Source organism: Mesoplodon mirus (assembly GCF_964341445.2).
Source record: "Mesoplodon mirus genome assembly, chromosome: 7".
Taxonomy (NCBI): domain Eukaryota; kingdom Metazoa; phylum Chordata; class Mammalia; order Artiodactyla; family Ziphiidae; genus Mesoplodon; species Mesoplodon mirus.
In genome coordinates this window covers 93,581,752-93,608,011 of record NC_138983.1, presented here as the reverse complement: position 1 = coordinate 93,608,011, position 26,260 = coordinate 93,581,752, and the positions used below count along the sequence as shown (strand labels likewise).

General features: G+C 48.8%; 3 protein-coding genes across 5 annotated transcripts in view; 1 reads left to right on the top strand and 2 right to left on the bottom strand.

Annotated features, from left to right (window-relative positions):
* Positions 1–24,145, top strand: part of LOC309807687 (uncharacterized protein) — a 155,789-nt gene extending 131,644 nt beyond the window's left edge. Inside the window, exons 5-7 of one of the 3 annotated variants that reach the window (XR_014294615.1) lie at positions 15,140–15,285; positions 20,273–20,411; positions 24,007–24,145. The gene's annotated coding sequence lies outside the window, so the exon portion shown is untranslated. Of the gene's footprint in view, positions 1–15,139; positions 15,286–16,119; positions 16,836–20,272; positions 20,412–24,006 lie in introns of those variants that run through there. The other 2 variants (XR_014294616.1, XR_014294617.1) reach the window with 2 other exon arrangements.
* LOC309807669 (interferon regulatory factor 6-like) overlaps positions 1–26,260 on the bottom strand; it is a 1,069,421-nt gene that overhangs the window by 599,555 nt on the left and 443,606 nt on the right. The gene's annotated exons all lie outside the window — the stretch shown is intronic.
* On the bottom strand, positions 4,487–7,907 carry LOC309807657 (NUT family member 2G-like). The gene is made up of 2 exons (XM_082627487.1): positions 6,302–7,907; positions 4,487–5,344 (listed from the first exon to the last, which is right to left on the bottom strand). The coding sequence occupies exons 1-2, from the start codon at positions 6,985–6,987 to the stop codon at positions 5,212–5,214; spliced, it is 819 nt and encodes a 272-aa protein (XP_082483613.1). The 5' UTR covers positions 6,988–7,907; the 3' UTR covers positions 4,487–5,211.

Here is a 26,260-nt window from a genome sequence, read left to right as displayed (position 1 = left end):
ACAGGCTGTGACAGAGGCTAAGCAGACTGGGAGGGGAGGCACTTCCGGGAGACAGCAGGGGTCTACTCCCTGCCCCTCATTGTTTGCTCGTCTCACTCTAATGAGGGGGTCAGTTCCCCTGCTCTGATGATTCGAAGCCTCTGCCGGCACCCACAGGACGGTGACTGAGGCCTCCACACTCCTCGGCATGGATCCCAGCTCCCACTCAGATCTGGGGCCACAGACACCTCTCCCACCCCCTGCTGCCCCTGTGAGCAAGCTGTTCTTGTGAAACGTGGTCACAGTTTGTTAGGAGGATCTGTTTTCTATGGGGATACAAACCAGTGTTGATACCAGTACACACACGTGTCCAGCCATGGGTGGAAAGGGAAGGGACAGTAGTTCTGGGGTGTCTTTGCGGACCCGTAGGCCCCTAACGCCAGTCCCCAGAGCCACAGCCAGATGGGTCCTCCTCCCTCAGTTGAACGAGATGCTGCTGCACAGAAATCCCACAAGTTCCACAAAGGGGCCCAACTGTCCTTTCCCTTATACACACCTTTAACGGGTGCCCCATGAATTTCCCCACACCCATTCCCCTTGTTGCATCCTCATTGGGATTAAGAGGTAGCTGCCTCCACCACTCTCCACATTGCAATAATCCCAGTGGAACTAGAGGATGCTCCCGCTACGATGAGGCAGACAGTCCTGTCCCCATGGCCAAGACTTTTCGTCTCTGGTCAGGCCACCCACACAGGAAACCCTAGATGAGCGGAGGGTCATCCCAGCGCCGTCGTCTGGCCGCTTCAGGAAAGCAGAGAGAAGCTCCATAATGACAAGGGCCATCTCCAGGCTCCATCCTAGAAACTGGTGAGTGTCCAGAGGGCTGAAAGGCACAAGAGCAGCTCTGCCTCCCCAGAAGGTCCAGGGATGCAGAAGACGGTACAGATGCCCCAGAAGGGCCCTAGCCAAGCAGGCGTTAGAGAAGGGGCTGATGAGGGGGTCCCTGGGGAAAGTGAGAGCTGTGCGTTCCCAGGGGCAGCCTGAGGAGTCCTTGTCTATGTGGAGGAAAGGTGTGGCCACCTGTAGACCCAGAGCTCCTGTGACCTCCCTCATCCTTCCTTCCTCTCAGGATCGCTCTCTGTGGAGCAGCTCAACACCAATAAGATGACAGTGGCCTGAGAGCATTTCCCACGAAAACGATCTTTGTTCAGAGTTTACATACATCACTCCAAAGGTCCTCCTCCGACCCACACCTGACCACATCCACCTCCCCCACCTCCCTAACCCCCCACAATCCCGCTCCCCCTCCCCACCCTGGTGGTCCTGCCCCCCTCCCTTCCCCCCACATCATCCAGGTTCAGCACTGGGAGGAGGAGGAGCCCCTAGGCTCCCCAGGGGGCTGCCCTGGGGCCTCGCCCTGGAGGGCCGGCCCAGCTGTTCCCTACTGGCTGCAGTGCTTCTTCCTCCTCTTCCCACGCTTCTTTGTGTCAAACGGGTCACGCTTTCTCTTTCTCAGCTGTGAGGGGCGAGCCAGCCCCAGAGCCAAGGCTGGCCTCCCAGAGACGCCGAGGCCAGCCCCGGGGATGGGCAGCTTCTCAGCAGCGGCTGGGCGTCCACACAGAGCCCGCTTCCTCGACTTGGGAGCAGCTGGTGGAGCTGGGCTGAGGCCTCTTCTCTGAGAGGAGGGGGACTGGGGAGCACTCTGGGCCCCCCAACCTCCAGAGGAAGCCAGGGCTGAGACATGCGCAGGACTGAGGGACATCCCGAAAGGCACCAGTATATGCTGAGAGTCTACGATGAAGACGCTTTGGAGCACCTCCTCGTTCTCACTGGACCCGTCCCCGGGCACTCGGGCCTCCCGAAGAGGAGAGGCCTTTCTGAGAACAGACGCATCCCTGGATCTCAGTAGAGGGCCAGTGCGCCTTTGACCCTGGGGAGGGGAGAGCCGTACGGGCCGGAATATAGAGAACTCCTGATGTCCTCCAGAGGGAAGAAAGACTTTGGGCCTGCACAGGGCAGTGTCTGTTTGGATGAGCCTATGAAGAGCCTCAGAATCAATCTCTGGTGGGCAGGCTTCATCACTGACCCCTAGATGGGGGTCTTGGTCGTGCCTCTGGGCACCTTGGCCGGCGTCGGACTCAGAAGGACTTGAGGCCATTTCGGATGCACTGTGACTCGGGGCTGCCCGCACACCGTCGTCCTCTTTCAAGGCCAGGAGTCGTTTCTGCACCAGCTGGTAGGAGGGAGGAGGACAGTGACGGCTCCACACACACGTGTGAGAGGAGGAGCACTGGGCAGTGGGACAATGGCCCTGGGGGGGAGGAGGGGACGGGCGACCCCAGGACTCGAATCCAAATACAGACACTGTGGCAGTCCTGCCATCCTCCTGCAACTGATTCCCAGCTTTGTGACCTTCCCTCCCCTCCCGGCTCCCTATCCTTTCCTTCCTTTCACCCTGCACTGCACCCACCCCAGAACGGGCCCTTCCCCATGCCAGGCGTCCCAGGCAGGGGAGGGATGGACAGCGCTATGTGGCCCTCCTGTTCTGGGGCCCTACCTCTCCCCTGTTCACTGGGGTCCCTCCGTGCCCTGGTCTTCCTGGGTGTCCCTTGTGTCCCCTGTTCTACCGGGGATCCCTCCCTCCTCTGGCTCCCCTGGGTCATCTGGGTTCCCCTGTCCCCTGGATCACCTGGGGTCCCCCTCCCGTGGGGTCCCCTGGCTCCCTGAGTGTCCCTCTCCCTCCCCTGACTCACTTCTTCGGGGGTGAGCCCTTCCTCCTGCTCCAGCTCCTTCTCTAGGGCCAAGAGATCCAGCTGTGGGTCTGGGGAAAGCAAATCTGCCAGGAATCCAGGGTGAATGACTGCCTCCACCTAGAACAGAAAGAAGAGGCTGTGAGCATCCTTGGCCAGGAGTGGCCTGTGAGACAAGAAGGCCAGGAGGGAAAGTGAAAAGCAGAGACCCACCCCACTCTCCTGCACAAGGCGGGGATGGTCAGCGCGCGCGCACACACACACACACACACACACACACATGCAAACATACACATACACAGTCACACACAAAAGAGCACATATACAGAGGCACAAACACAGACACAAAGGCATACACACAGATAGACACAAACATATACACACAAATATCTGCGTAAACCTCCCCTAACACCAGGCTCAGGAACAAGGAGCTGAGCTTAAGTCCCAACGGCCTGAGCAGAACCCAGATCTTGGGTGCTGAGAGTTCCATGCCCTGGCATCTTGCAGACCCCAGTCTCCAGGCCTAGCCTACTTTGGTGACAAAGTCCTCCTGGGAACACAGCTTGTCAGTGTAGCTTAAGAGATCCGGGTCCGAGTAGGTGCTGTCCTCTTCCTGCTGCAGCTCATTTCCGTCCTCTCCCCATTCTGCATCTGAGTCGCCTGTGGCTGAGTGGACGGGCCCCACCAGCGCCTCCATGATGTCCACATACTCCCTCACAGCCTCAGGTGGAATCTCCTCGGGTGCCTTGGGCTCCGGGGGTCGCTGGGACCTGTGTGGCTTCGGGCGGGAGGGCTGGGCGCTGGGGCCGGACATCCTGGGAGCACAGGCTGAGGCAGAGCAGGAGGAAGGGGAGGAAGGTGAGGGGCTCCCGGTCCACCTCCTGACCACCGAGCGCACGCTGATGAGGGCATTGTTGGGGGACATTGATGTGGGTGTGGGGGGGTCAGGACCACCTGAAGCTTCATGTACAGTTGGACGGGGGAGGTAAGGGGGCATCTAAGAGTCACATGTAAGGAAGTGGGGAACCTCCAATTTTCCAGGGGTGTCCCCATCAAGCCCACTTCTTAGGCAGACTTTGTGTGCAGTCCTTTGACAGGGAGGCGTGAGAGAAGTTACAAAATTGACCAAGTCAATACCCCGTAGTGACAAAGGGCATCTGAGACCCCACCCCCCCACCCCCCGCCTCGGTGGCTGTTTTGCTTGAAAGACCAATGCCCCTGTCTTGAAGGAAGATGATCCACATGGGAACAGTGGCCAACCCTGGGCCCTTACCTGTGCGTTCAACTCCAGTGGGAACCTGGGTGGCTGGCTGAAGGCCCACTTTCAGGGCTGGGGGCCCCCGAGGATCCAGCTTCGGTGGGGCTGGAGGAGGCAGGCCCTGTGCGCACTGCATCCACTGCAACTGCTGAACCTGCATCTCCTCCTCTGCCTCAAATTCCGTGAACCTGGGGGGTGACGGAGGCACAGGCCACCCTGAGAAAATGGCCTGGGTTCTGGAGCCCAACAAAGGCAGCCAAGAATGAGGGATTGGGAGAGGATGTGCCTTGGGGCTGTCAAGGCCCTGTGAGGTGCTGTCCACAGCAGAGAGCTGCTCCTGGAACTGATAGAAGATCTGGGACCCTTCCTGCCTCACCAGCACTGGAGAGCATTCAACAGCATAGAGCCAGGTCGCTGCATTGAACCAGGTCAACGGGACACGTGGCTGACCCAGGGGGCACCCTCCTCATGCCCCCCATCCAGAGCCACATGAAGGGCTGACAGCCGGAGGCTAGAACAGGCATGTGTTCCCCACAGGGGTCCTTGCCCAAATCCAGGACCCTGGGTTGGGCCTGAGAGTTCTGGAACGTAGACCTGGAGACAGGGCTCAGGAGAGGCTGGACGATGTGGATGCTGAGCTTAGAGGACAGGCCTTCCTTTCCTCTGAGAGGTGCTTGTTTGTTTGGTTTTGTTTCTTAAACCAAGGGGATTACCGTGGAGCCAACACTGGAAGGGCCAGAGACCCTTGGGCTGATGACAGCTGGCTTCCCCAGCCTCTTGAGGGATGCCAGGGTACCCACTCAGGCCACTTTTTGTGAGGAGAGGGGGTCCCAAATCGATGTCAGTGGCCGCCAGCTAGCCACCACTAAGGAAGCAGCAGGCTGGCTGGTGGAGCTCTTTCCCCGGCCCAGCCCATATGGCCGGAGTTGGACCCCTACCGGACTCACAGCTTCACCCTGCCCCGTCCTGAGACCTTCATGTGAGGGCAAGGGTAGGTCAAACTCAGGGGAGGGCAGAGCTCGTGGTGGAGGAAGGACAGAAGACCCAAACTGTCAAGGTGAGGGAGGGGTTTCTGGAGGACTGTAGGGCCTCTGGGCTGCGGGCCCCCCGTTCCGAGCGACAGCCCTTCTCCTTTGTCCTCTCTGATGAGCACCCCCACGGCCAGACCCTGCCCTCACCCACTCGCCTCACCCTCCACGCAGCCACTGGGCCCAGGACGCTGACTCACTTTTGCGCCATCTCGTAGTAGATCATCCGGTCAGAGTTGCTAATGTGCTGCCATTCCTGCACGGCCCTGCACAGTCCCTCCTCCAGTGTCATGGTGGGCTTCAGGCGGGCCAGGGATCGAAGCGCTGGGCTGTAAGCACTCGGGGTCAGTCTCTGTGCCCAGCCCAGCCCCCACCTGCCTGACCCCACCCACCAATGTGGACCACACATCACTCAACGCAGCATGACTGAGCAACAGGAGAGTGAGAGGCAGGTGTCTGGGAGAGCAGAGACAAGCCTTCCCGGCTACGGCTGTCACCACCTCACACTCCCTCGAGGATGACCATCCACTCCCAGGCTAGAGCTGGGACACTGTGCCTTGGGGAGCTCTTTTCCTCTTCAAGGCTGCCTCTTCATAATAAAAATCACCATCATCAATGAGGCGTGGCATGTGCCAGGCAATCTGCTGACACTTCATAGATTAGCCCAAGGAGTCTTCTGCACGGTGCTCTGAATGAAGTGTGATTGTCCCCTTTTTACGAGGGACCGCAGGTTTAGGATGGAAATGCCTGCCAGGCTCACAACTCTAGTGGGAGAGAGCCCATGCCCTTAGGAGAGCTCTACCATCACCCTGTTCCTAGTGGAATTCTCCACATCAACAAAGTCGAGGCGTGCATGAAGCGCTCTCCTGGGCCCCGCGCTCCTCCCCCTTCTACGAAGTGACCTCCCCCGGCCACGTACACTCAAGTGCTGTATGAAAGGAGACGGCAGCACAGAAGAGTGTGGCATCCACTCCTTGGCTCCTCAACTTACACCACGACCCTCTCTGACTGCAAGTCTTTAGGCCGTATTACCAGGAGAATCATGGAAGAGCAAGCTGGCTAGACTCACAGGGGGGTGGGGTCAGTTGAGATAAGGCACATTTCAGTCATGATGTCATGGACTGGCAGGCTCGCCCGTATGACCGACAGTGTGCCTTCTCATGGCGTGGACATCGCCCTCACACCTTGCTTCCAGTATCCCTAGAAAGCTAACCTGCGAGTCCATCCCCAGTTCCTCTTTATCTAAGAGCTCCGATAAGCTCATGACCCCCTGAGCGTTCACTCACATGAGAAAGCAGGAAAGAGCTTCTGCATCAGGACTCTGGGGAAGGTGTCTCCGGGCCAGTGGCTTGAGGCGCTGCCACCGTCGGAAGTTACTGTACACGCTCTGGTGGTTAGAGCAGTCCTCCTGCGAGGCATAGGGCTGGTTGGTGTCCAGGCTGCCCTCCCTGGAAGTGCCATGTGGCCATGGCCCAGAGTTCACTGGGCGAATGTTAGGGGCCATCTGGGCAGCTGGTGGTGGAGCTTGAGGAGGAAAGCCTGGGGTCCAGCCTCCCTTGCCAGCCTGAGTAACTCCAACAGCTGGAGCAGTCACAATGGTCTCCATCGCAGGGGTCGCTAAGAATATGGGTGCAGGACATGCAGCACTCCCGCTGAGGGCCCCTGGAGCGCTCCAGTTGAGGGGGCCCTGAGGAACGATAAAGGTCTGAGTCTGGGGGGCCTGCACTGGCCTCCCTTGTGACCTGACTTGTACAGTGAAGTTGCAAGCCCCAGGGGCACCGGGGCCACAGACACCATTAGCCACCAAAGGCATCCTGGGGAAAGCTGGCAGCCGCAGGCTGCTGCCGGGAGGGAATGCGGGGGCGATGAGAGGTGGCAGGTGCTGCTCCCAGGGTGGCCAGTGCTGGGCGCCAGGAATGGGTGGAGGAAAGGACACTGCCGTGAAAGTAGACAAGGAGGCACCGGGGTTCATGGGGACATCCGTTCCCAGCAGTGCAGATGCTGTTGAGGCAAAGGAAAGGAGTGAATGGAGGAGGAGAATGGGCAAGTGGGACTGAGGCTTTCTGCGGCATCAGAGTGTAAATCTCCACAGATGAGAGACTCTTGGACAAGGGAAACTGCAGCGTGCAAATGTCTTCAAGTGATTTTCATGCCCTGACCTCCAGTTGAGAATTATTCCACTCGTGACCCCACGCCCATCCACCAAGCTCCCTGACCCCTGCCTGCCGAGAAGAAACTGCCTCAGCAAGCACTCACTTGGAGAGCCTCCCTAAGGCACACCCTGGCACCTAAGCCTCACAGGCTGTCTCCCAAGACCTGGAGCTGTGTGGACATCCGCTCTGTGAGAAATGGCCCTCAGCCGGCGTACTAGCAGGTAGGGGCCTTCTGCAAGGTAAGTTCTAGGCCCCCAAAGGCCCTTTGTGGACAGGCACTGTGTAAAATATTAGGGCCCCACCTCCTCCTCAGTCCTCCTTTTCCTGATGCTCAGTATAAATCCCCTCTTTCTTTCCTAGCCTCACAAAACAAAACAAAATGCTGGAAAATATCTCTAATGGAATCCTGATACAAACCCATGACACTGGCCCAGAAAGGACCTGCATCTCCGAACAACCCACAGCAGATACGTAACATGGGCCAGGTCCTGCCACCCCTTCCCCAGTGCCCAGAGTCACTGTCATCAGTCAGGAGTTCTGTTCCTAGGGGCTTGGCGTGGTCTGAGAAGTAGGCGCGTGTCCCTTAGATTCTGTCATTTCACAGCCAGTGATGGCTGCAGAGGATTAAACAAGGGCCAGGGAATTGTCATGTTACATTGGTCGTGGGAGTATAGACTGCCTGTGGTCCTTCCCCTTCCAGCTCCCAATAACGGAGAGACAATCTGAGATGCAGGCATAAGCCAGATGCCATGGTGATCAAGTTCTCTGAAACACATCCCCGTTCAGGAGAACAAGGTACACACCACGGTGCACCTAACTAACCGGAACAGATGTCATAGGACGTTTAATAGTAACACAGAAGATCATCTTCCTGATCCTGGGCTACACTCCTTCCCCCTTTAAAAGAGGAAGCAGCCTTCATAGACGTTCCACCCGAACCAACCCCATTCCACATCTGTTCCCTGTCCATGAAGGAGTGACATGAAATAGGAACAAATTCTTCCTCTCAAGGCAGCCTGAGGGTCCACCATGAGATACGGGACAAGATGAAGTAGGTCTGAAGTACTGCCATTCCACAAAAGGAAGAACAATTCAGAGCAACTCAGGAACCTGAGCCCTCTCTTGGCTGCAGTTACACGTAACGGTTGCCCATCCCCTGTTGAATCCAAGGCAACAGTTACCTGAACTGACAAGTGAGCTCTGGGCTGGGAGGAGTGGACGAGGTGTGGGCTGCGGCAGTTAGAGTAACCCCCTGCCTAGCTCTCGGAGAGGACACTTCACTGCAGGTGTGGCCACACCCAGCCCCATTGAATAGTTTTCTCACCAAGACCATCTCTCCCCACGGCCCCCTGAGATACACTATGCTCCTGTTCAAATCCCTGTGAAAGATATGGTGAGGCAAGCTTCAGGTGCCTCAGGAACACAATACAGCTCTAGGCTTTCCTCATGACCCTCCCTGTGTCACCACCAGGACATCACACACATCCTTACACACACGTTTCAAAGTGGCTTGTCTCCCTTCTAGAAAGAATCAGACTGCTGCCATCCTTTCTCCATAGCCAGGGCAATTCCTCTTGATCCACCTGCAACGACCCCTCCTCCCCAGGGCAGTCTCAGGTTTCTTCAGGCTCCCCAGTCTCCCCAGGTGAAATGTCCTTGTGCGTCCAGTGCTCTCTTCTCCCTCTACTTCAGTCCAACTGTGTGCCCACAGTTAAGTGTAACGTGTGAACCTGAAGGATGTGAGGATGGCAGGGTCTCTGAGAACACACCCCCAGCCTATAGGCTTACCTCCTATTGAAGCCATCCTGCAGGCTTGGGCACGGACTACTGCTGCCTGGTAGCCTCAATGAGAAAAGTCGAGACCAGGAGCCAGAGAGCGACCTGCTTCAGCAAACGCTCGGGATCCAAGTCAACGAGGGACACGTTTGAAAGTAAACCGGAAAATGCGGGCTGAACCGTTCTGCGGTGGGGGAGGGGCAGAGGGCACGTGGGTCGGGGTGGCGTGCGCTGGGGGGACATTCCACGAGGGCTCTGGCAGGTAGGCAAGAACCGGAAGTTCCTTCCACCTCCCACAGTGGCAACACAATTGGCGTGTGCCTCTTTAGGTAGTTTATAAACTGTTGTTTTGATTCACGGCACCGAGGTTGAGCATGACAGTCCCTTCCTTTCACGTCTTTATCCATCAACCTAGGGTTTTTTTGTTGTTGTTGTTGCGGTACGCGGGCCTCTCCCTGTTGTGGCCTCTCCCGTTGCGGAGCACAGGCTCCGGGCGCGCAGGCTCAGCGGCCATGGCTCACGGTCCCAGCTGCTCCGCGGCATGTGGGATCTTCCCAGACCGGGGCACGAACCCGTGTCCCCTGCATCGGCAGGCGGACTCTCAACCACTGCGCCACCAGGGAAGCCCTGGAGCTTTTATAATGAAGGAAAACTTAAATGATTTGCAACCAATAACTTCATACTAGAGGAATGGTGAGGCAAAATATTGTACCCAGGCACTCGAGAAAGGCAGGCTGCCTTGTTGCTTCCTCCCTTTGTTCAGTCATTCAACCAATTATTTACAAGATTCTCACTCATAATTCTGATACAGTATTTGAAGGACTCTTCTCAAGGCCACTGATACAAAAACTGCACTGTGCAAAAATTAGCCAGTCCCAATTCTGCAATCACCTTTGTAATACTTCAAAATCCTACACCCCACAGACAGAGAGAATCAAATTAGCCCAAATGTAACTTGGGAAGACCAGTCACAGAAGGGAGTATCTAAAAGTCCTTTGGATCATGATCTCTGACTATTCCTGCACAGAAGGTGGGGGCGGGCATTGACTACTGAGAAAAAACATCTCTGGACATGCATCACAAGCCTCAGAAGACAGTTCATCTTCCACTCAATCACGAAACATTAAAGAAACGAAGAGAGACCATGTTTGTGTCTTGTGGAGTTTTCAACTCTGCCCTTGGAGGCGCTTAGTGCTGTTACATGGGAGGGGTCTTCAGAGGCATCCTGTTGAGTGAGAAATGCTCTAATCTTGATTTGACCAGAAAGCGGATCTGATGACTGACGTCTCTTTGGGAAGTATTACAAAGTCAGGGCAGTAAGTTGATCCCGCTACTATTTTTGTTGTTGCTTTATTGTCAACTGAAATTCTGCAAGATATTATAAAAAAGGAGGGAGGGAAAATAAAATTGTTCCCATACTACCTGTTGAAATTGGCCCAGATGGTCAACTCTTTCTCAAAATTATTTTTTTAAAAAACCCCAAAACCGTACAAAGGAAACACCTGTGAACACTGAGAAAAAATATTCTAGTAGAGTAAATGCGTTGGAAAAACTCTAGGAACGGAGTCAGGAGACAGTATCTTAAGAGTGTTTCCCAGGTCTGAAATTCTTTGCTAGCATTGTTCTTTAACGGAAACTTCAGGTGTGCTAGGAAAAAGGACCTACTGTTTTTTGAAAGGCATTAACAAGAACCAAGGAACGGCAGTCCAAAGGGCATGAAAGTACTTGCCCCAACTTGAGGCTACTGTGCTTACAGCGGAGCTCTCCAGAACTCTTTGTAGCTAAGTGCATGGGTTTCACGAGTGCAATATAAAACTCACGAGTGCACATTTCCCAAGAGCTGGTTTTAAGAAGAGACCGTCACGAAGGTTCCCAGCGAGGAGCGTCGCCAGAGAAGTTCCGCAGCTTGCCCGACCCTCCATTTCTGTCCTCTCCTGCAGAGACCTCCTAGGCCCGCGCACCCCGCGCCTGCACGCCCGCGCACGCCTGTGCACGCCCACTGGGGCGGGGCTCTCGGGCACGCGGACCGCCGTCGTCCAACAGCTCCCGGCGTCTGCTGGGGCACTTTGCTCCGGAAGACAGGAGCGCATGCGCGAGCGCGGCGGGTGGGGCCCCAATGGCTGTCCGGCGGGGGAGGGGCCTGTCATGGCGGCCTGTAGAGTCAATTCTAGGAATCCTGAGGTAAGGGGTACGGGGACTTTTCACCCCTCAGGTGTCACCGCTCTGCCCTGTTGTTCACCCTGTGGGTTATTTGTGCCCTTGTCCATGTAAGGAGACTCCCCACAATGTGGATTCACGCCCCCATAGAGCTCGATTCCCTTGAGATGTTTACCCCAGGATTATTGGCACCACTGGGGAGCCGGCTGCATGAAGGGTTCAGTGATTGCGGGGCCTACAGTGGGGGCTAAATAGTGTGTGCGAGCTATTAAACAGGTGCCTTTCTAGTCTGCGCGTTGTGAAGAGTACAAAAGCTAGAGGGAAGTTCTTGCGAGTTGAAAACCCTCATCTGGTTCCGAAGGTGTAGCTCAGGTGATTGGAAAATGAGTGAAGATGGAAGGAACACACTCATCGTTTCACTAGTGTCTTCCTTCTTATCATAAAAACATCAGTCAACACTTATGTTCAAACTGCATTCTTTTGTCGGTGATGCGAGCAACTTTGCTGAATGTGGTAATAAACATGTATTTGTAGTCTGGTGTCAAATCATGATTGATTTGCAAGCATAGATGGGGTCTGTACATACTTAATTGGTTGGTGGGAATCTGATAGGTAGTCAAATGTGTGGGTTGGTTTTGTCCGTGGATATTTGTGTTTGAAGGGAGGTCATGCCTGTGTTTTTGTGAGAGTGTGTAAGAGTGAGTGTTGTATTTGGAGGGTGTTGAGATGTGACGCAGGCCTACTCAAGGAGTTGGTGGTTAGGTGTTTGTAATTTGGTGTTTGGGGAATATGTTTACATGTGTTTTTTTCACCCATGAATTTGGGGATTTGTGTGTGTGTAATGGTGGATTTGGAAGGATTATCTGCATATGCGTAAGGGCAATGTCAGGAAAAGTAGTGGTGTATATTACTTTGGGTGTCCAGTCTGTTAATTTTGTATATTTGGGGAATGTAGGCTGATCATTTGTGTATTCAGGGCATGTTGTATGGTTATGGGGTGTTTGTGGGTGTGCATGTTCAGGAGCTGTGTATGTATATTTGGATGTGTAGAGGGCAAGTCTGTGACTATTTTATGGGGCTGGTGGATGTTGAATGTGTAGGTATGTTGTGTTTGTATGATCCTGTATTCTGCAAGATGGCAGAGTTCATTCTGCGTGAGAGGTTGGGAATATGGGGTTATGTATACGCCAGTAGTGTGGTACTGTATGTGTATTTGGAACAAAGGGCGTATAGGGTGACATTATTGCCTATTTGTAGTGTACTGGGTAATTGTGGTTCTATTTGGGACTTGTGGAGAGTTGTGTGTTCAATGAGTTTGTGTGTGTATTCAAGGGGCATGGCCACTTGGAGGAATATTTGCTGAGGCTGTGCATTTGTAATTTTCAGTAGGAGCCTCTTAGGCTTATGTATTTTGGGAAGTGAGTGTATCTGATAGAGAGGTGGGGTTCTATGTTTCTACAGGGAAGATGGACAATTGCATTTGTATGTATTAGAAATATGTGATACGGGTATTTGTTAGTACTTGCATATGTGTGAGCTGGCTCCCGATAGCTAGGGATAATTTGATATATGGAAGTTGTTTCATAAATGGTTTGCTGGAGATATTTCCATGTATCTTACTTGTGTGTTCTAATCCGTGTGCGTGTCCATCATCAGGTGCATGCATTATCAGAGTTTGTTCATAAGGTATGGAGTTGTTAGGAGTATTCAAAGTGTATTTCTTTGGAGAACGCTAGGGTGTTTATACATGTGTTTGGAAGGAGTAAGAGGTGGTCTGTCTATATATTCAGGGTGAGGGTAGAAATGTATATATACACACACACACACCTATATAGTTTGTATGTTGGAGTAGTGGTGGGGAGCTTGTATTCTGGAGAGGTAGCATAATGTGTAGTGTTTGGGAGGGGATCCATATGTTCAGGGGTTAGGAATATTTGCATGTGTGTGTCCATAGGTGTGTGAGAATTGTGTATGTATCTTAGTAAGACTGCAGAGGTTGTCGGTGTTTTTCTGTTTTGAGTGTGTCTGAGCATTTGGGGTGTATACTCATGAGTAGTTTGTGGATGTGTGTATTTGTGATTTGTGAGTGTAGCAGGAGGCTTCGAGTCCTCTATGTGTCTATTTCAAAATGTAATGCCTGAAGAATTTAGTGGTGTTGCTTGTATGTGTGTTCTCAGTATTAGTGAGGTGGACTTATATGTACAGTTGACCCTTGAACAACACGGGTTTGAACCACACGGGTCCACGTATAGTGGATTTCTTTTTCAGTAACTACTACAGGACTACTACAGGATCCATGGATGCAGAGCCACTGCATGGAGGGTTGGCGCCCTAACCCCCAAGTTGTTCAAGGGTCAGCTGTATTTGATAAGTATAGATTATTTGTGTCTGTGTGTGTTTTTGAGTTCCTGGGGCTTCTGGGGTATGTATTCTGTGGGATGTGAGAGTTTAGTTTGTGTGTTTGGAAACCAGTAGACTGTGTAGGTTATGTGTGTGTGCAGGAATCCTGCAGTATATGTATTTTAGGGCTGTGGGATTGCATATGGGTCTTTTTTTGGGTTGCACATGAGACAGTTGTGTACTTGGTGACCCTGTGTGCTTAGGTACATCCAGTGTGTACATCTGGATGGCATATTGGTTGCACATGTTTGTTTTCAGGCCCATGTTGTGTGTGTATATATAGTTGTGAGAGTGGAATGTGAATATTCAGGGTGAGTAAGGTTTCATCTGTAAAAATTTAGGTAGTAAGAGGTGGTCTGTTTGTGTATTTATTCAGGGTGAGGGTGTGTGTTCAGGATATATATATATATATATATATATATATATATATATATATATATATCCACAAACACAAATGTATATGTGGTATCCTTTTGGTTATATATCTGTGGTGGGAGTTGAGAGTTCTACTTGGGGTGTAAGTGGATTCTGTGCACATATTCACAGGAAAAGTTATGGGATGTGCTGGAACTGGTTCATACTGTCTTGGGAGAGTCAATGGTGCATATCTCTTCCCAGCTGTGTGTTTAGTGATGTCAGGTGGGTAGCTTGAAATTGGTCATGCTGGGAATATTTATACCATGTAGATACCATAAGTGAAGTCTTTCCCGCCTTTCTCGGAGAGCTTTTTATCAAGCACTTAGCAGCGTACCACTGATGTGCGTGTTTGGATTGTGTATGTATGAAGCAAGAATATTTGGGCATCGGTGGGTACGTATGGGACACTCATGTGAATTGTGAGTGGGGCATCTGGGGCTATGGGCCCTTGTATATGTGCATTGACCCTGGTAATTGTGAATCATTGCATTGCTCCTGTCAGGTTGGTCTGTTCTTTAGGGCCAGAGAATCCCCATAAATGTTGTTGATTCCCAGTAGAAATCATGCAGATGGATACAGGGGTGTCTGTACCTTAGGCAGGTGGACACTCCTTCAGCATTTGTGTGGTCCTAGCGTCTGGGTCCCTAGAAGGGGGCGCCTGGCGGACAGATGGCCATGCAGAGCAGAACCTTCACAGGTGTGTTGTTGGCATGACAGGCAGCAATCAGAAAGTCATGGGGCTTCCTGGATAGGAGGTCAGATGACCAAGGGCTCTCCCAGGAAAACCCCCTGAGAATCAGTTGGACAGCTACAGGCATTCCTGGCTCTTCTGTGGCACAGCGGACGTGCAAGGACACCCTCCACATGGGGTCCAGAGCCATGTGTCCCTGAGCCCAACTGCCCCAGGGTGGTGGGAACTGTTGCATATCAGGCTGGTCAACTGTATCACTAGGTCTCAACCAACCTGTCTCATGGAAACCTAAGTCCTCACGGATAGGCAGGACCTCTAGGGATCACTGAGCTGACAAGGACAGAGGTAGGGAGGCTTTGTCACTGAGGGAGAGTTGGGGACTGAGACCTGGAGAGCCTGGGGAGTCCCACTCTGAGGAGATACGGCTCTGATGTTCCCAAACCCTTTAGACATGTTCTCTGTTCTTTTCTGAAGGCTCAAGATGCTTCTAGCAGTGGGAAGCTTATCTCAGTTTCATGTTTCTCTGATAGGATGAACTGACCCTTTTATTCACTCTTCCACATCGAGCTGCAAACCCATCAGAGGGAACCATGTGATCGTTGTAGCCACCAGCTGACCCCACAGCCACCTTGTGCCTCCCTTGGACCCACCCAAGCATTTCTGAGCCTTCTTTATGGTGAGTCTTGTGTCCTTTTCTCCCTCATTGTGACTCCTCCTGCCAATAAAACATGCTGTGAATGTTAACAAAAGGAAACCTGCACTAGAATTGGAGTCTGGAAGGCCCGTAGAGGGCGCTCTCATGCCGTGCCGCTCATCATCAATTACCCCAACAGGAAGAAGTCATTTACTGACCCCAAAGAGGAAGTGCAACCACTTTACTACCCCAACTGGAGGAGGGAAGACTTCCTTCCTGGCCAGCAACAAGAAATAGAAAATAGAAATAGCTAATAGAAAATTCCGCAGTTTAGCCAATGAGACGCCGTTGTCACCTGAAGTTTTACTTTCCTCCAGTGAACTTCCATTTTTTCCCTTGATGATGACTTTCTTTCTTTGTCCCACCCTCCTTACTATACAAGTCTTCTGGGACTTCCCTGGTGGTCCAGCAGCCAAGACTCCGCGCTTCCAATGCACGGGGCATGGGTTCGATCCCTGGTCGGGGAACTAAGATTTCCACATGCCATGTGGCATGGCCAAAAAAAAAGAAAGCCTTCCATGTTGTGTAACCCGTTGGAGTATCTCCCTTTCTATCAGATGAGATGCTGCCTGATTCATGTATCGTTTAATAAGGCCAATTTATTCAAAATTCAAAGTAAATCTTCCAATTTACTCCGTTAAATTTTGTTTTTTAATACATTGGGGGCATGCAGAGGTGGCCACTAACAGTTTAATATGTATCCCTCCAGAAATGTTCTGTATAAAAATATGTATGTGCACTTTTCTAAAATCCCCTCTTATGATTGCTACTGCTAACGAGATGATTTTATGATTAAATGCTTATCTTTTTAAAAAGAAAAAGGTAAATATATTGGTGGCAGTGATGGGATCTGAAGCAAATTTCTGATAACATTTGGGACAAGGAGAAACAGGTGTGGTGCCCACAACTCCTTTGAGTTCACTGTCTTTCTTGCCATTCCTGAAGGTTGTTGGTAAGCTCCTCTTGGTTTGAGCTCCATTCTCTTTGCGTTTGTGCTCCCAATCTAACTGGCTTTCCTTTACAGGGCAGGTCAGTTTGGCTGGTAGAGGATTCTCCTTGAGGCCAAACCCCTAGCCTTTCAGATGGAAATTCCCAGGACACAGTAACATCTCTTGGTTATTGCCAGTATATTTTTGAGTGGTAAACCATAGCCCCTAATTTTGTTCCCTGGATTCCACACTGGGCACTGCTGACAGTGTAGTCTGCACTTGCCCATCTGTTTGGAATCAGCCCCCAGTTTCCATGCTTGGAGCTGTTGGTGGTGGCTATAGTTCTCCATTTTGTTTGGAATCAGTTTGCAGTCCCCCTTCCTTGGGATTTGCCGTTTGGATCTTTTTCCTCAGTCCAAGGATCCCTGGGAATCGGTGGTGGTGCATACCAGGCCTTCTTTTGTCCAGGACATAGTAACATCTCTTTGTTACTGCTGATATATTAAGGCGCAGGTTTTTTGTGTGTTCTTTTGGGTTGACAAAGGCTAGCTAAGGAAATGAGATCCTTTATCGCCAAAGAGTGGAGAATGCCAGCTTCTGGCACACCTGCTTATTTTATATTTAAGAACTATGGTCCTGGAGGTTGTAGATATTTAGAAAGATGGAAAAATTATACTAATATTGATCTAGAATTACAGTGGTCATTGTGGGGCATGTTCCAGTTAGACAAGATTGTACATTTAAGGAAAACACTAGAGAGCAAGGGTTCACAGATTGCACAGGGAGAATGAGATGCCTGCTTTACTTGGTATGTAAAAGTTTACAGAAGGTTTCAAGATTCCAAAATAGCTTCGTTGAGAGACTTAGAACAAAAAGCTAATGAAAAATTAAAGAGACAAAAGGTACCTGAAACAAAAGACCATAGGACGGATGTGACTGCAGATTTAACTCCTACTGTCCCCCCCTTTCCTTTTTCACCTGAGTACTCTTGTTTTACTCATTTTCTGTCTGAAATCCTTTTCTATTCCAAAAAGAATATTTAACAATTGCCATTTAAAGTAAAACTACCTGAGGTTGCAGGTGAGCCCCCTCAGGTGTCCTTTACCCCTTGGTCAAAGGCTGAACTGAGAGCTGTAGTCAAAGAATTCTCTAAACCTTGGAGGAACCCCCAACATTTTTAAAATAATTTAGAGTCACTGTCAGGGCGTATGTCCCCAAACTGCTAGATCTTTATCCACTTGTACACATGTTGGTAGGACTGGGGGAAGCCCCAGAATGGATGTGGGAAGCAAAATGACATAATCCCTAGGATGATATTCAAGATCCTCAACCTAAAAAGCTTGCAGAATAACAACTAAGCTATTCCTAAAATCTTCCCTGCTCACACTTGGTCTATTATTAATTGGCCTAATAATGATTGATGTATTATTCACTTGTACAAACAAAAGAGGGGTGAATCTGTGGAAGACTTTAGAGCCAGTTTGGAAGCTCTCTTTTTACAGCAGTTGGTGTTCCAAGGAATAAAAAGGCCACTCAGCCTGCTTTAACTGCCCTCTTTGTAAGTGGATTATCTTCTGAGATTAGTGGATTGATAAAAGGGCAGAAAAGAGGGTGGGAGGCTATAGGCCTGACTATAGCTGAGCATTTTGAAAGGACCTTGGAGCAAGATCACAAACAGAAATCCACCAAGCTCATAGCCTTACAGTTACAACAGCTCTAAGGCAAGGGACACAAAATGACACCTGGGCCTCCCCCATTACAACCTCCTAGGGGTCCATGATCAATTTGATGACCCAAAGTTGATGTTTCATTTGTAATCAGTGAGGACACTGGAAAAAGAGGTGTCCTCAAAAGTCCTATGCAAACTCTTCACAATTGCTCTCATATCTGTCTCAAAGGGAGGGCCCCCGTGACCCTCTCCCCTAGTTGGCAGAACTCCAGAGGTTCTCTGGTAAACTATTAGCAGCAATGACCTTAAACAGCCCAGAGGAAAATATAATGAAAAACGGCCAAATTTTAGTTGATACTGGAGCTATGCTTTCTACTTTAAACCCCACTCTCATATTTTACTTTGAAATCTACATTAAACTCTAACCCTAACTGTAAACATAATTACCTAACCCTTTAACACCCTACCCCTAGCCCTAACCAGAGCTGTGCTTTCTACTCTAAATCCCACCCTCAAAGAACAACAGGTCCCTCTGAGTAAAGAGGATGTTTCCATAGTGGGAGTACCTAATACAGTTCAGAGAGAATTTTTTATCTCAACCAAGATTCCTTTCCGCTATGCAGTATAGCCCCAGTTAATCTATTCAGTAGAGATCTCTTTTCTAACTTCAAAGGGCCAGTACATTTTGCCTCCAGTGGAGATCTCACCTTAAAATTTCCTGATCAATGTGAACCTGATCAGTTATGTTCCTTACAATCTGTCCTGGACCTAAAAGCGGAAGTTCAACAAAAGTTCCCTAATTGGATGGAGATGCCTGCAAATTTGGGGGCTACTTCTGACAGTGTTAACATGAGAAGAATAAAAAAATACAAACCTATAAAGATTCAGATAGATGTAGCTAAACCTCTCCCTAGGTTTCCTCAACAGCTATTAAAGCCTGCGGTCATACAAGGTCCCATAGCTATTGTAGAAGACCTAATTGCCCAGGAGGTAATCATTCCTGTACTCGTCCCTGCAGCATGCCAATCTTGCCTGGTTGGAAACCTGGCAGGATGGCGATTTGTCCAGGACTTGGGAGCTGTTAATAAAAATAGTTTTTCCCTGTTTTCCTGTTGTTCCAAACCTAGCCACCCTTGTGTCACAAGCTTGAACTGACTTGAAATGGTTTACAGTTGGAGACCTTTGTTCACCTTTCTTCAGCATCCCGGAGACCCAACAGCCAATATCTACATGGCTTTACTTGGAACAATCAACAATATACCTGCACTTTTATGCCTCAAGGGTTCACTGGGACTCCTTTTTTCCTACCAAGTACTTCACCAAGATTTAAGTACCCTCTAGTTCCCTGAGAAATCAGCCTTTTTACCATATGGAGATAATCTCCTGCTGTACTCAGCTACTGTAAAGGTTCCATAAGGCATTCATAAAAGATTCCATTTATTTGCTGCAACAGTTAGCTGAGAAAGAACACAAAGGAAAAATTACAATTATCCATAGACGCTGTTCATTACCTAGGACGTAATCTAAGCACTGAAGGAACTCCGCTATCTCCAGAGAGAATTAGGCTGATACAGGAACTTCCTAGACTCACAACTAAGTGCTAGCATTGTGGATTTCTAGGTTTAGCTGGTTATTGCAAGCTCTAGGTTCCAAATTTTTCTGTTACCTCTTCCACTCTGTGAACTTATTAAAGATTTGGTTCCTGAATCCTTTGCTTGGGAAGATAAACACAAGCAGGTTTTTATAAGGCTAAAACAAGCAGTGCAGGAGCTGCCTGCCTTAGGGTTGCCCAAATGATCAGGTTCAGGTTGATCCGGAAACTTTTTTTTTTTTTTTTTTTTTTGCGGTACGCGGGCCTCTCACTGTTGTGGCCTCTCCCGTTGCGGAGCACAGGCTCCGGACACGCAGGCTCAGCGGCCATGGCTCACGGGCCCAGCCGCTCTGCGGCATGTGGGATCTTCCCGGACCGGGGCACGAACCCGTGTCCCCTGCATCGGCAGGTGAACTGTCAACCACTGCGCCACCTGGGAAGCCCGATCCGGATACTTTAAGGTGAGATCTCCACTGGAGGCAAAGTATATTAGCCCTTTTAAGTTCGAAAAGAGATCTCTACTTAATAGATTAACCTTAGGTTATTCAAAACCTTTTACTTTATTTGTGCATGAAAGGCATAATCAGGCCGCGCAGAACTGTGTGAGCATGGTGGTAAACATAGGCCTATTGCCTGTTATAGCATACAACTTGATTCAGTTGCTTTTGCCCGTCTCAGGTGTCTTAAGGTTATAGCCGCAACTGCAAATTTAGTGGAAGCCTTGGCAGATTTGACTCTAGAAAATGAAGTTTATTTGCAAACTCCACACCTTGTCCACAGTCTTCTTAACGCTGAATTGACAACATTTCTCTGCAAGTATCACTAGATTAACTTCCTGTGAAATCCTGCTTTCACCACCTAATCTTTAAACGTCACAACGTTCTCAATCCTGCTACACTACTACCTCTGTCTCACAAAGGTGAGGGCCGTGACTGCCAGGTAACAGTGTCCCATGGGAATTCCCTGGTAGTCCATTGGTTAGGACTCCGAGCTTCCACTGCAGGGAGCGCGGGTTGGATCTCTGGTCGAGGAACTACGATCCCACGAGCCACATGGCACGGCCCAAAACAAAAACAAAACAAACAGAAAACAGTGTCCCACTTTGTGACACCGTGTCCTGAGTAAAGATGTTACCAAGTCCAAGCTTGCTCTGCTTGCCGCACGACAGGCCATAAATCGGAGATGAGGTGTTGAGGCAAGGAATATGAGTTTATTCAGAAAGCCAGCAGACCGAGAAGATGGCAGAGTAAAGTCTCAAAATAACCATCTTATCGGGGTTTGGGTGCCAGTTTCTTTTATAATACAGAGATGGGGAGGAGATGAGGAGGTAAAGTAAGAAGGCCAGAAGTTTTGCGAATAGCCCCTGGAATGGCCAGCCTCGGGGAGGAGATGTGTTAATTTCTTCTTAATTGTAGCCATCCACAGGTGGAAGGAGTCCATATGTTTCCCTGAACAAAGGCACTTTGGTTTAACATTCAGACAGAGGGACAGGGTTCCCCGAGGCAGGCCATTATGTACAGGTACAGACAGTATCCTTTTAGTGAACAAATGCAGCAGAAGGCAAAGGTTAAAGTAAAAGGAACAGATCCCATGTGTAGTCCGATTTGGCTCTTCCCTGTTACAATTCCCTACTGTCAATGTCCATTCCACAGTCTTGTGGATAAAAGGGGGTGACGGCCCTTCTAATTGCTTCATCAGATGGATCTTTCCGGGAGTGTCCACCATTGGTGCCAGTGTTCCAAACGTTGGGTTTTTGTTTTTTTTGTTCCTCTCTGGAAAGTGTGTCCTTTACACCTGTAGCCTTAAAAAAATATTCTCAGCCTAAAAGTTGAGAGTTACGATCTCTTTGATGGGAACTTTGAGGGCTTCAAGCCTGGGAGGCAGCATCTCAAGTTAAGGAATTCAGCACTTTTCTATGGACGGGAAGATGCAAGAGTCTGGGCTCACTGAACTCAGTCATTTGATATGTGCCTCAGCTATCCGGGGCCTGTATCCTATATTCTCATATCCTGAGTTTCGTCAGGGCTCACCGGCTCACATTGGGGGGCTGCAGTCGCTAATGACTGATGTGTCAGGAAATATTCCATTTCTCAGATCCTCTCCTCTTGGTCAGGATTTTGACCAATATTTGGGAGACGTTTCAGGATCAAATTTTGTCCCACAGCGCTGGGAGGCTCATCCCAGGTCAGGGGAGAATTCTTGATATGCCACTCCAGGTGCTAGTTTTTGGATTAGGCCCTATTGCTAATTAAAGATCTTCTGGATCCTCTATCTAATTATGATCCAGGAGACATTTTCCCTTGTTGCTTCCTCCTGTACCTAGAATCACACTATTACAATTATTTCATGTTATAAATGTGGTCTATTTCCTCAAGACGTTTAGCCATTGAAGTATTGTTGGAGGCCTGGTTCCATACTGGGTACTGTAAGAGACACCAATCTTATAAAGTAGACAGGATATAAGTAATGCAGCTAGTAACGTTAACAAAGACACAGTACAGCAGGGGGACACAAAGAGCAAACAATCTGGAAACAAAGAACAATGATCAGTATAACTACTTGTAATCCAATTGCAATAGCGAGCGACCAGAGGTACCCTAACTGATTTAGTGAGCCATCCGCTGTTTCAGTGTACCAGCGGTGCGGACTTAGACGTGCATGGCTTAATCTTTGAGACAAGCATATGCTACTGGCAGGATCACCCAGGTAGAGAGAAAAAGATAAATGTTTCAATTCTGCTTACAAGGGTATAATTTAACACATGACTGTAAATCATAATGAGTTTAAGGGGAGCGTTTTGCTTACACCTGGAAAACACAGATTGAAAACAGTCATTTTTCAGATAGAAACCATAAAAATTATAACCATAATTATAACCAAAATTATAACCAAAATTATAACCCTTTTACCCAGGCATGTGCAACTAGTCGTTTTTGTTAACAGCTTTATGAAGCCATCAGGTTTCCCATTAGAATTCTTCAAGTTCTTACCCAGTTCACCTTTATGGTTTGAAAATCAGAAACTTGTATTTATCCAAAGGTCCTTTCTATAAATCTTCTTGAAGAGGAAGCATTTTTGCAAAGGCATCAGAGTGAAACCATGACTGTGTACAATGGTGAAAGACTTAAGAAGGCACGTTTCAATCTGATTACAGTGCAATTGAGAAAGTAACGTGGTTACTGCGGTGACATGCAACACTTTCAGCTAATAAAGAGAATTCTGACTGGTAACATTTTACCAGGACATACCAAATTTTAGGAACTCCATATAATCTGTAGAATACCTGTGTCATTTGGCATACAATAGAACCTAAGAAGATTTATTGCTTATTTGACAACACTTCCCGTGTCATTCAACCTAATTAGTTAGTATCTCTCTTGGGGTGTTTCAGGGGCCCTTTGAAGCACCCCAAAGTTAGCTAGAGGTCAAAGGAACTTCATTATAATTTGAGTTGGGAAGTTTTGTCAAAAAAATAAGAAAAGGGTTTAAAACAGATAGGATGCCATGTCACTGTGAAACAATAGTTATTCACTTAGCCAAAGTAACAATAAAAGATTTCAAAGGCAAGTACAGAACAGATCTCTTAAAAGGTAGAAAAACTTAAAATCTGGTATCAAAGGCAGTCCAAAATCTTAAGAAACCTTGTCTTCTTAACAGAGAGAAAAGCGAAATTCAAGTTGTGCACCAGCTTACTTTTAAAATGTATTTACCCAATTAAACTTATTTTAAACTTAGTCCTGACCACGTACAGAACTCTTTTTTTCAGGGTCCACTTTCCATAAACCTTCTGTCACTTACTTTAGCACAATTCTGACTTTCAAGTGGTCAAATATGTGGAGAGATTAATTTTAGATAGACCTTCCTAAAAGATAAGTATTTTAAAAAGTTCACCTAAAGCTCTTACCTCATTTGCATTTTCTTTCCTTAAAAGTTTCTTCACATCAAGTTATTTCCTTGCTGACAAATTTGCAACAGATATAACAAGATTTTATTTAGCTTATATTAAACCTAGGCACAATAAAAGTATTATACTTAATGTTGATGACTCTAACAGCATGTCTATATTAATTAGATCAACAAACGAACGTTAATACCAGGTCTTAATTAATACTGAATATTTCCCAGTTCACATGAACCTGAAGCTCATTTAGCTCAGTTTCTCTTGTATTTAGAATAGTTTGGTGTGTAAGTGCTTACTTTTCTTTAAGCCAATTAAATAGAGCTCATCCACAAATCAACCTCAGCAATGTTATCCAAAGACAAAGACACCTACAAGGACACAAACATACAGAGACGTCATGGTTGTCATTTCAGAATTTCAGCACTGAGTCAGGTACAGCCATGTGAAGCCCATCAGTTTACAAAAAGAGGTTGGATTCAAATTAGGTTTCTGGCAGATGGAACAAATCCAACTCACTTGTCTAGATGGCTGAATTTTTACAGAAAAGACACTTAGGTTTTTTATTTATCCTTGATAAGTCAGTTTCTAAATTACTTTACCCTCTTTCAAAAAGGTGCATTTTAGAAAGATGGCAGAGATGAGAGTTCCTGAGAAGACCAGAAAGGACATTTGCATCTCAAAGATACAGGCAAGTTTTTCCTAGGATGACTTTGTTTCCCCTTTGTTTAATATTTACAAGCCTCTTAAGATAAACAGGGAGGGTTTGGGGAGTGGTATCTATTGGAGAGTCAATCAACTCGTTCCCCACTGTCAAAGTTCCCCGGGGCTCCTATGGGGAAATTAGAATCGGACACCTCAAGGCCAAGGGAGTCCCCTGGCCTCTTATAGGATGTCCGCACAAGGGAACTTGCCCTGCTGTGGATGTGGCTCCCAGTCCAAATTGGGTGGCTTGTGGAGTCTTAGATGGTGATACTAAATCAGGCTCCTGTCCTCTGGGGGTTAACACAGAAACTTCTATTTGATCCCCGTGGGTAGGGGAAACAGGAGGTGGTGAATATGATGGCGGCATGGGGAGAGGGTGGGCAGGTGGAACAACTGTGGGTGCAGCTTGCTGTTTTGCAAAACACTTCTAACTGCGAGATCCTATAAAAATTGAGTGAGCCATTTAGGGGCTACCGCCCTTGTGATCCTATATTTTGGGTCCACACCCTATTACAATAGTATACATGTCTTTCTTAGTCATAGGCTCAGGGCTATGTTACACCCATTTATCTACTATAGGCCCCACCCAAAGGGCTCTCCTTCAGGGTTGATGGAGTATTTCCCATTTTGTACACCCAAACGCAAAAGACGCAAACAAATTCTGGCATCAGTGCACACAAAACCAAGACCAAAACCAAGGAACCAGTTCCCAAATCGGTTCTGAGGGGGTGTAGTGGTGTAGAGAGCAGCCGTCTGGTGCAGAAGCCCACAGGCAGCTAGGAGGAGCTGTGTTAGTCCAAAGGGTCCGGGACACATAGTCCATTCTCAGCCCAGAAGGAGCAGCCAGGGGGAACCAGTGAGAGGGCTTGACTAATTGAGCTTTGTGCCTGCTATAAAGCTTATTGTTTAGCTCTTGGCCAGTAAACTATGGAGGGTTTGTACGTGGCTGCATAAATGGGTCTAAGAATGATGGACAAGTGTGGTATTCGTTGCCTCCAAAGTGTGGAGAGACCTAAGTAAGATGTGTTGGGCTTGCTATAGTGTGTTGGGGGGCTGAATAGTTAACAGCTGAGGTTTAGCTGCAAAAGGAATTTCCTGGCTTTTAGAGGATCAGTTAATGCCCAGAAATTTAATAGTTGTGGACAGCCCTTGAATTTTATGTGGGGCAATAAATAGCCCACCTGTATGTTATAGATGGGTCACCAACCATGTTAGGGCCTTGTGCACCAGTCTCCTGAGGGGCTGTGGATTAGAACCTCAGTATAGTGCCAGACGGTGCAAGGGGACACCAGGTCTTGCCAGCAAAGACTGTGGGCAATAGCTGGGCTGTTAAGATAGCCAGTAGGCAGACAGGTTAAAACATACTGGGTGCTTTCTGAAGTAAAAGTAGACTGCAGCTGGGACTCCTTAATAACTGGTACTGAATAGAACATAATAGCTAGATTGTCACAGCAAAGTAATTCCCTGGAGCCCTTTGGATATCCTTATCCTTAATGAACTGGACAGTGTCGGAAATGGGAGCCTTAATAGTGGGGATCAGCACTTATATTTCAGTAGTTGATTATAAGTCACCACTCATTAATAGCAGGCTTTAATAGCAGCCAAATGGGGAAATTGAAAAGGAGAAATGGTGTGTTTAATGACTTCTTCTTTTCATAAAATCTGAATTATGGGCTGCAATCCCACAGCCCCCTGTCATACATGTTATTGGGGGATATTTACTGTCTTAGGTGGCAGTCTTATGGGCTCCCAGTTTCAGCTTCCACCAGGAAGGCCAGGAATTTGGGTTTGTTCCAAATGGCGTTGCAGTACATCAAGGCATCCATAGCTGTAACGGGAAAGGGTAGGGCCAAAGGGGCTACCACCACTAAAAGATTTTTAATAAAGATTGTTTCAATAGTGACATTCAATGGAAGTTGAATGCTTTCTACTCCCCTGACTACTAGGCCTTGTAATCTAAAGTGTGGCCCTTGCTTATAATTGGAGGGGTTCCCAGGAGGCACTGTAATTTGAGCTCCCGTGGTCAATGAGAGCCATAAGAAAATTTGTTTATGTGTGTCCCAAGGAAAATTAGAGAAGTATATGGGCAAGTGTCCCAGAGGAGGGCCACGCTCCAGGGATCTGCCAGGTCCCTAAGGCAGAGGCGTTGGCAGAGGTCAGGGTAC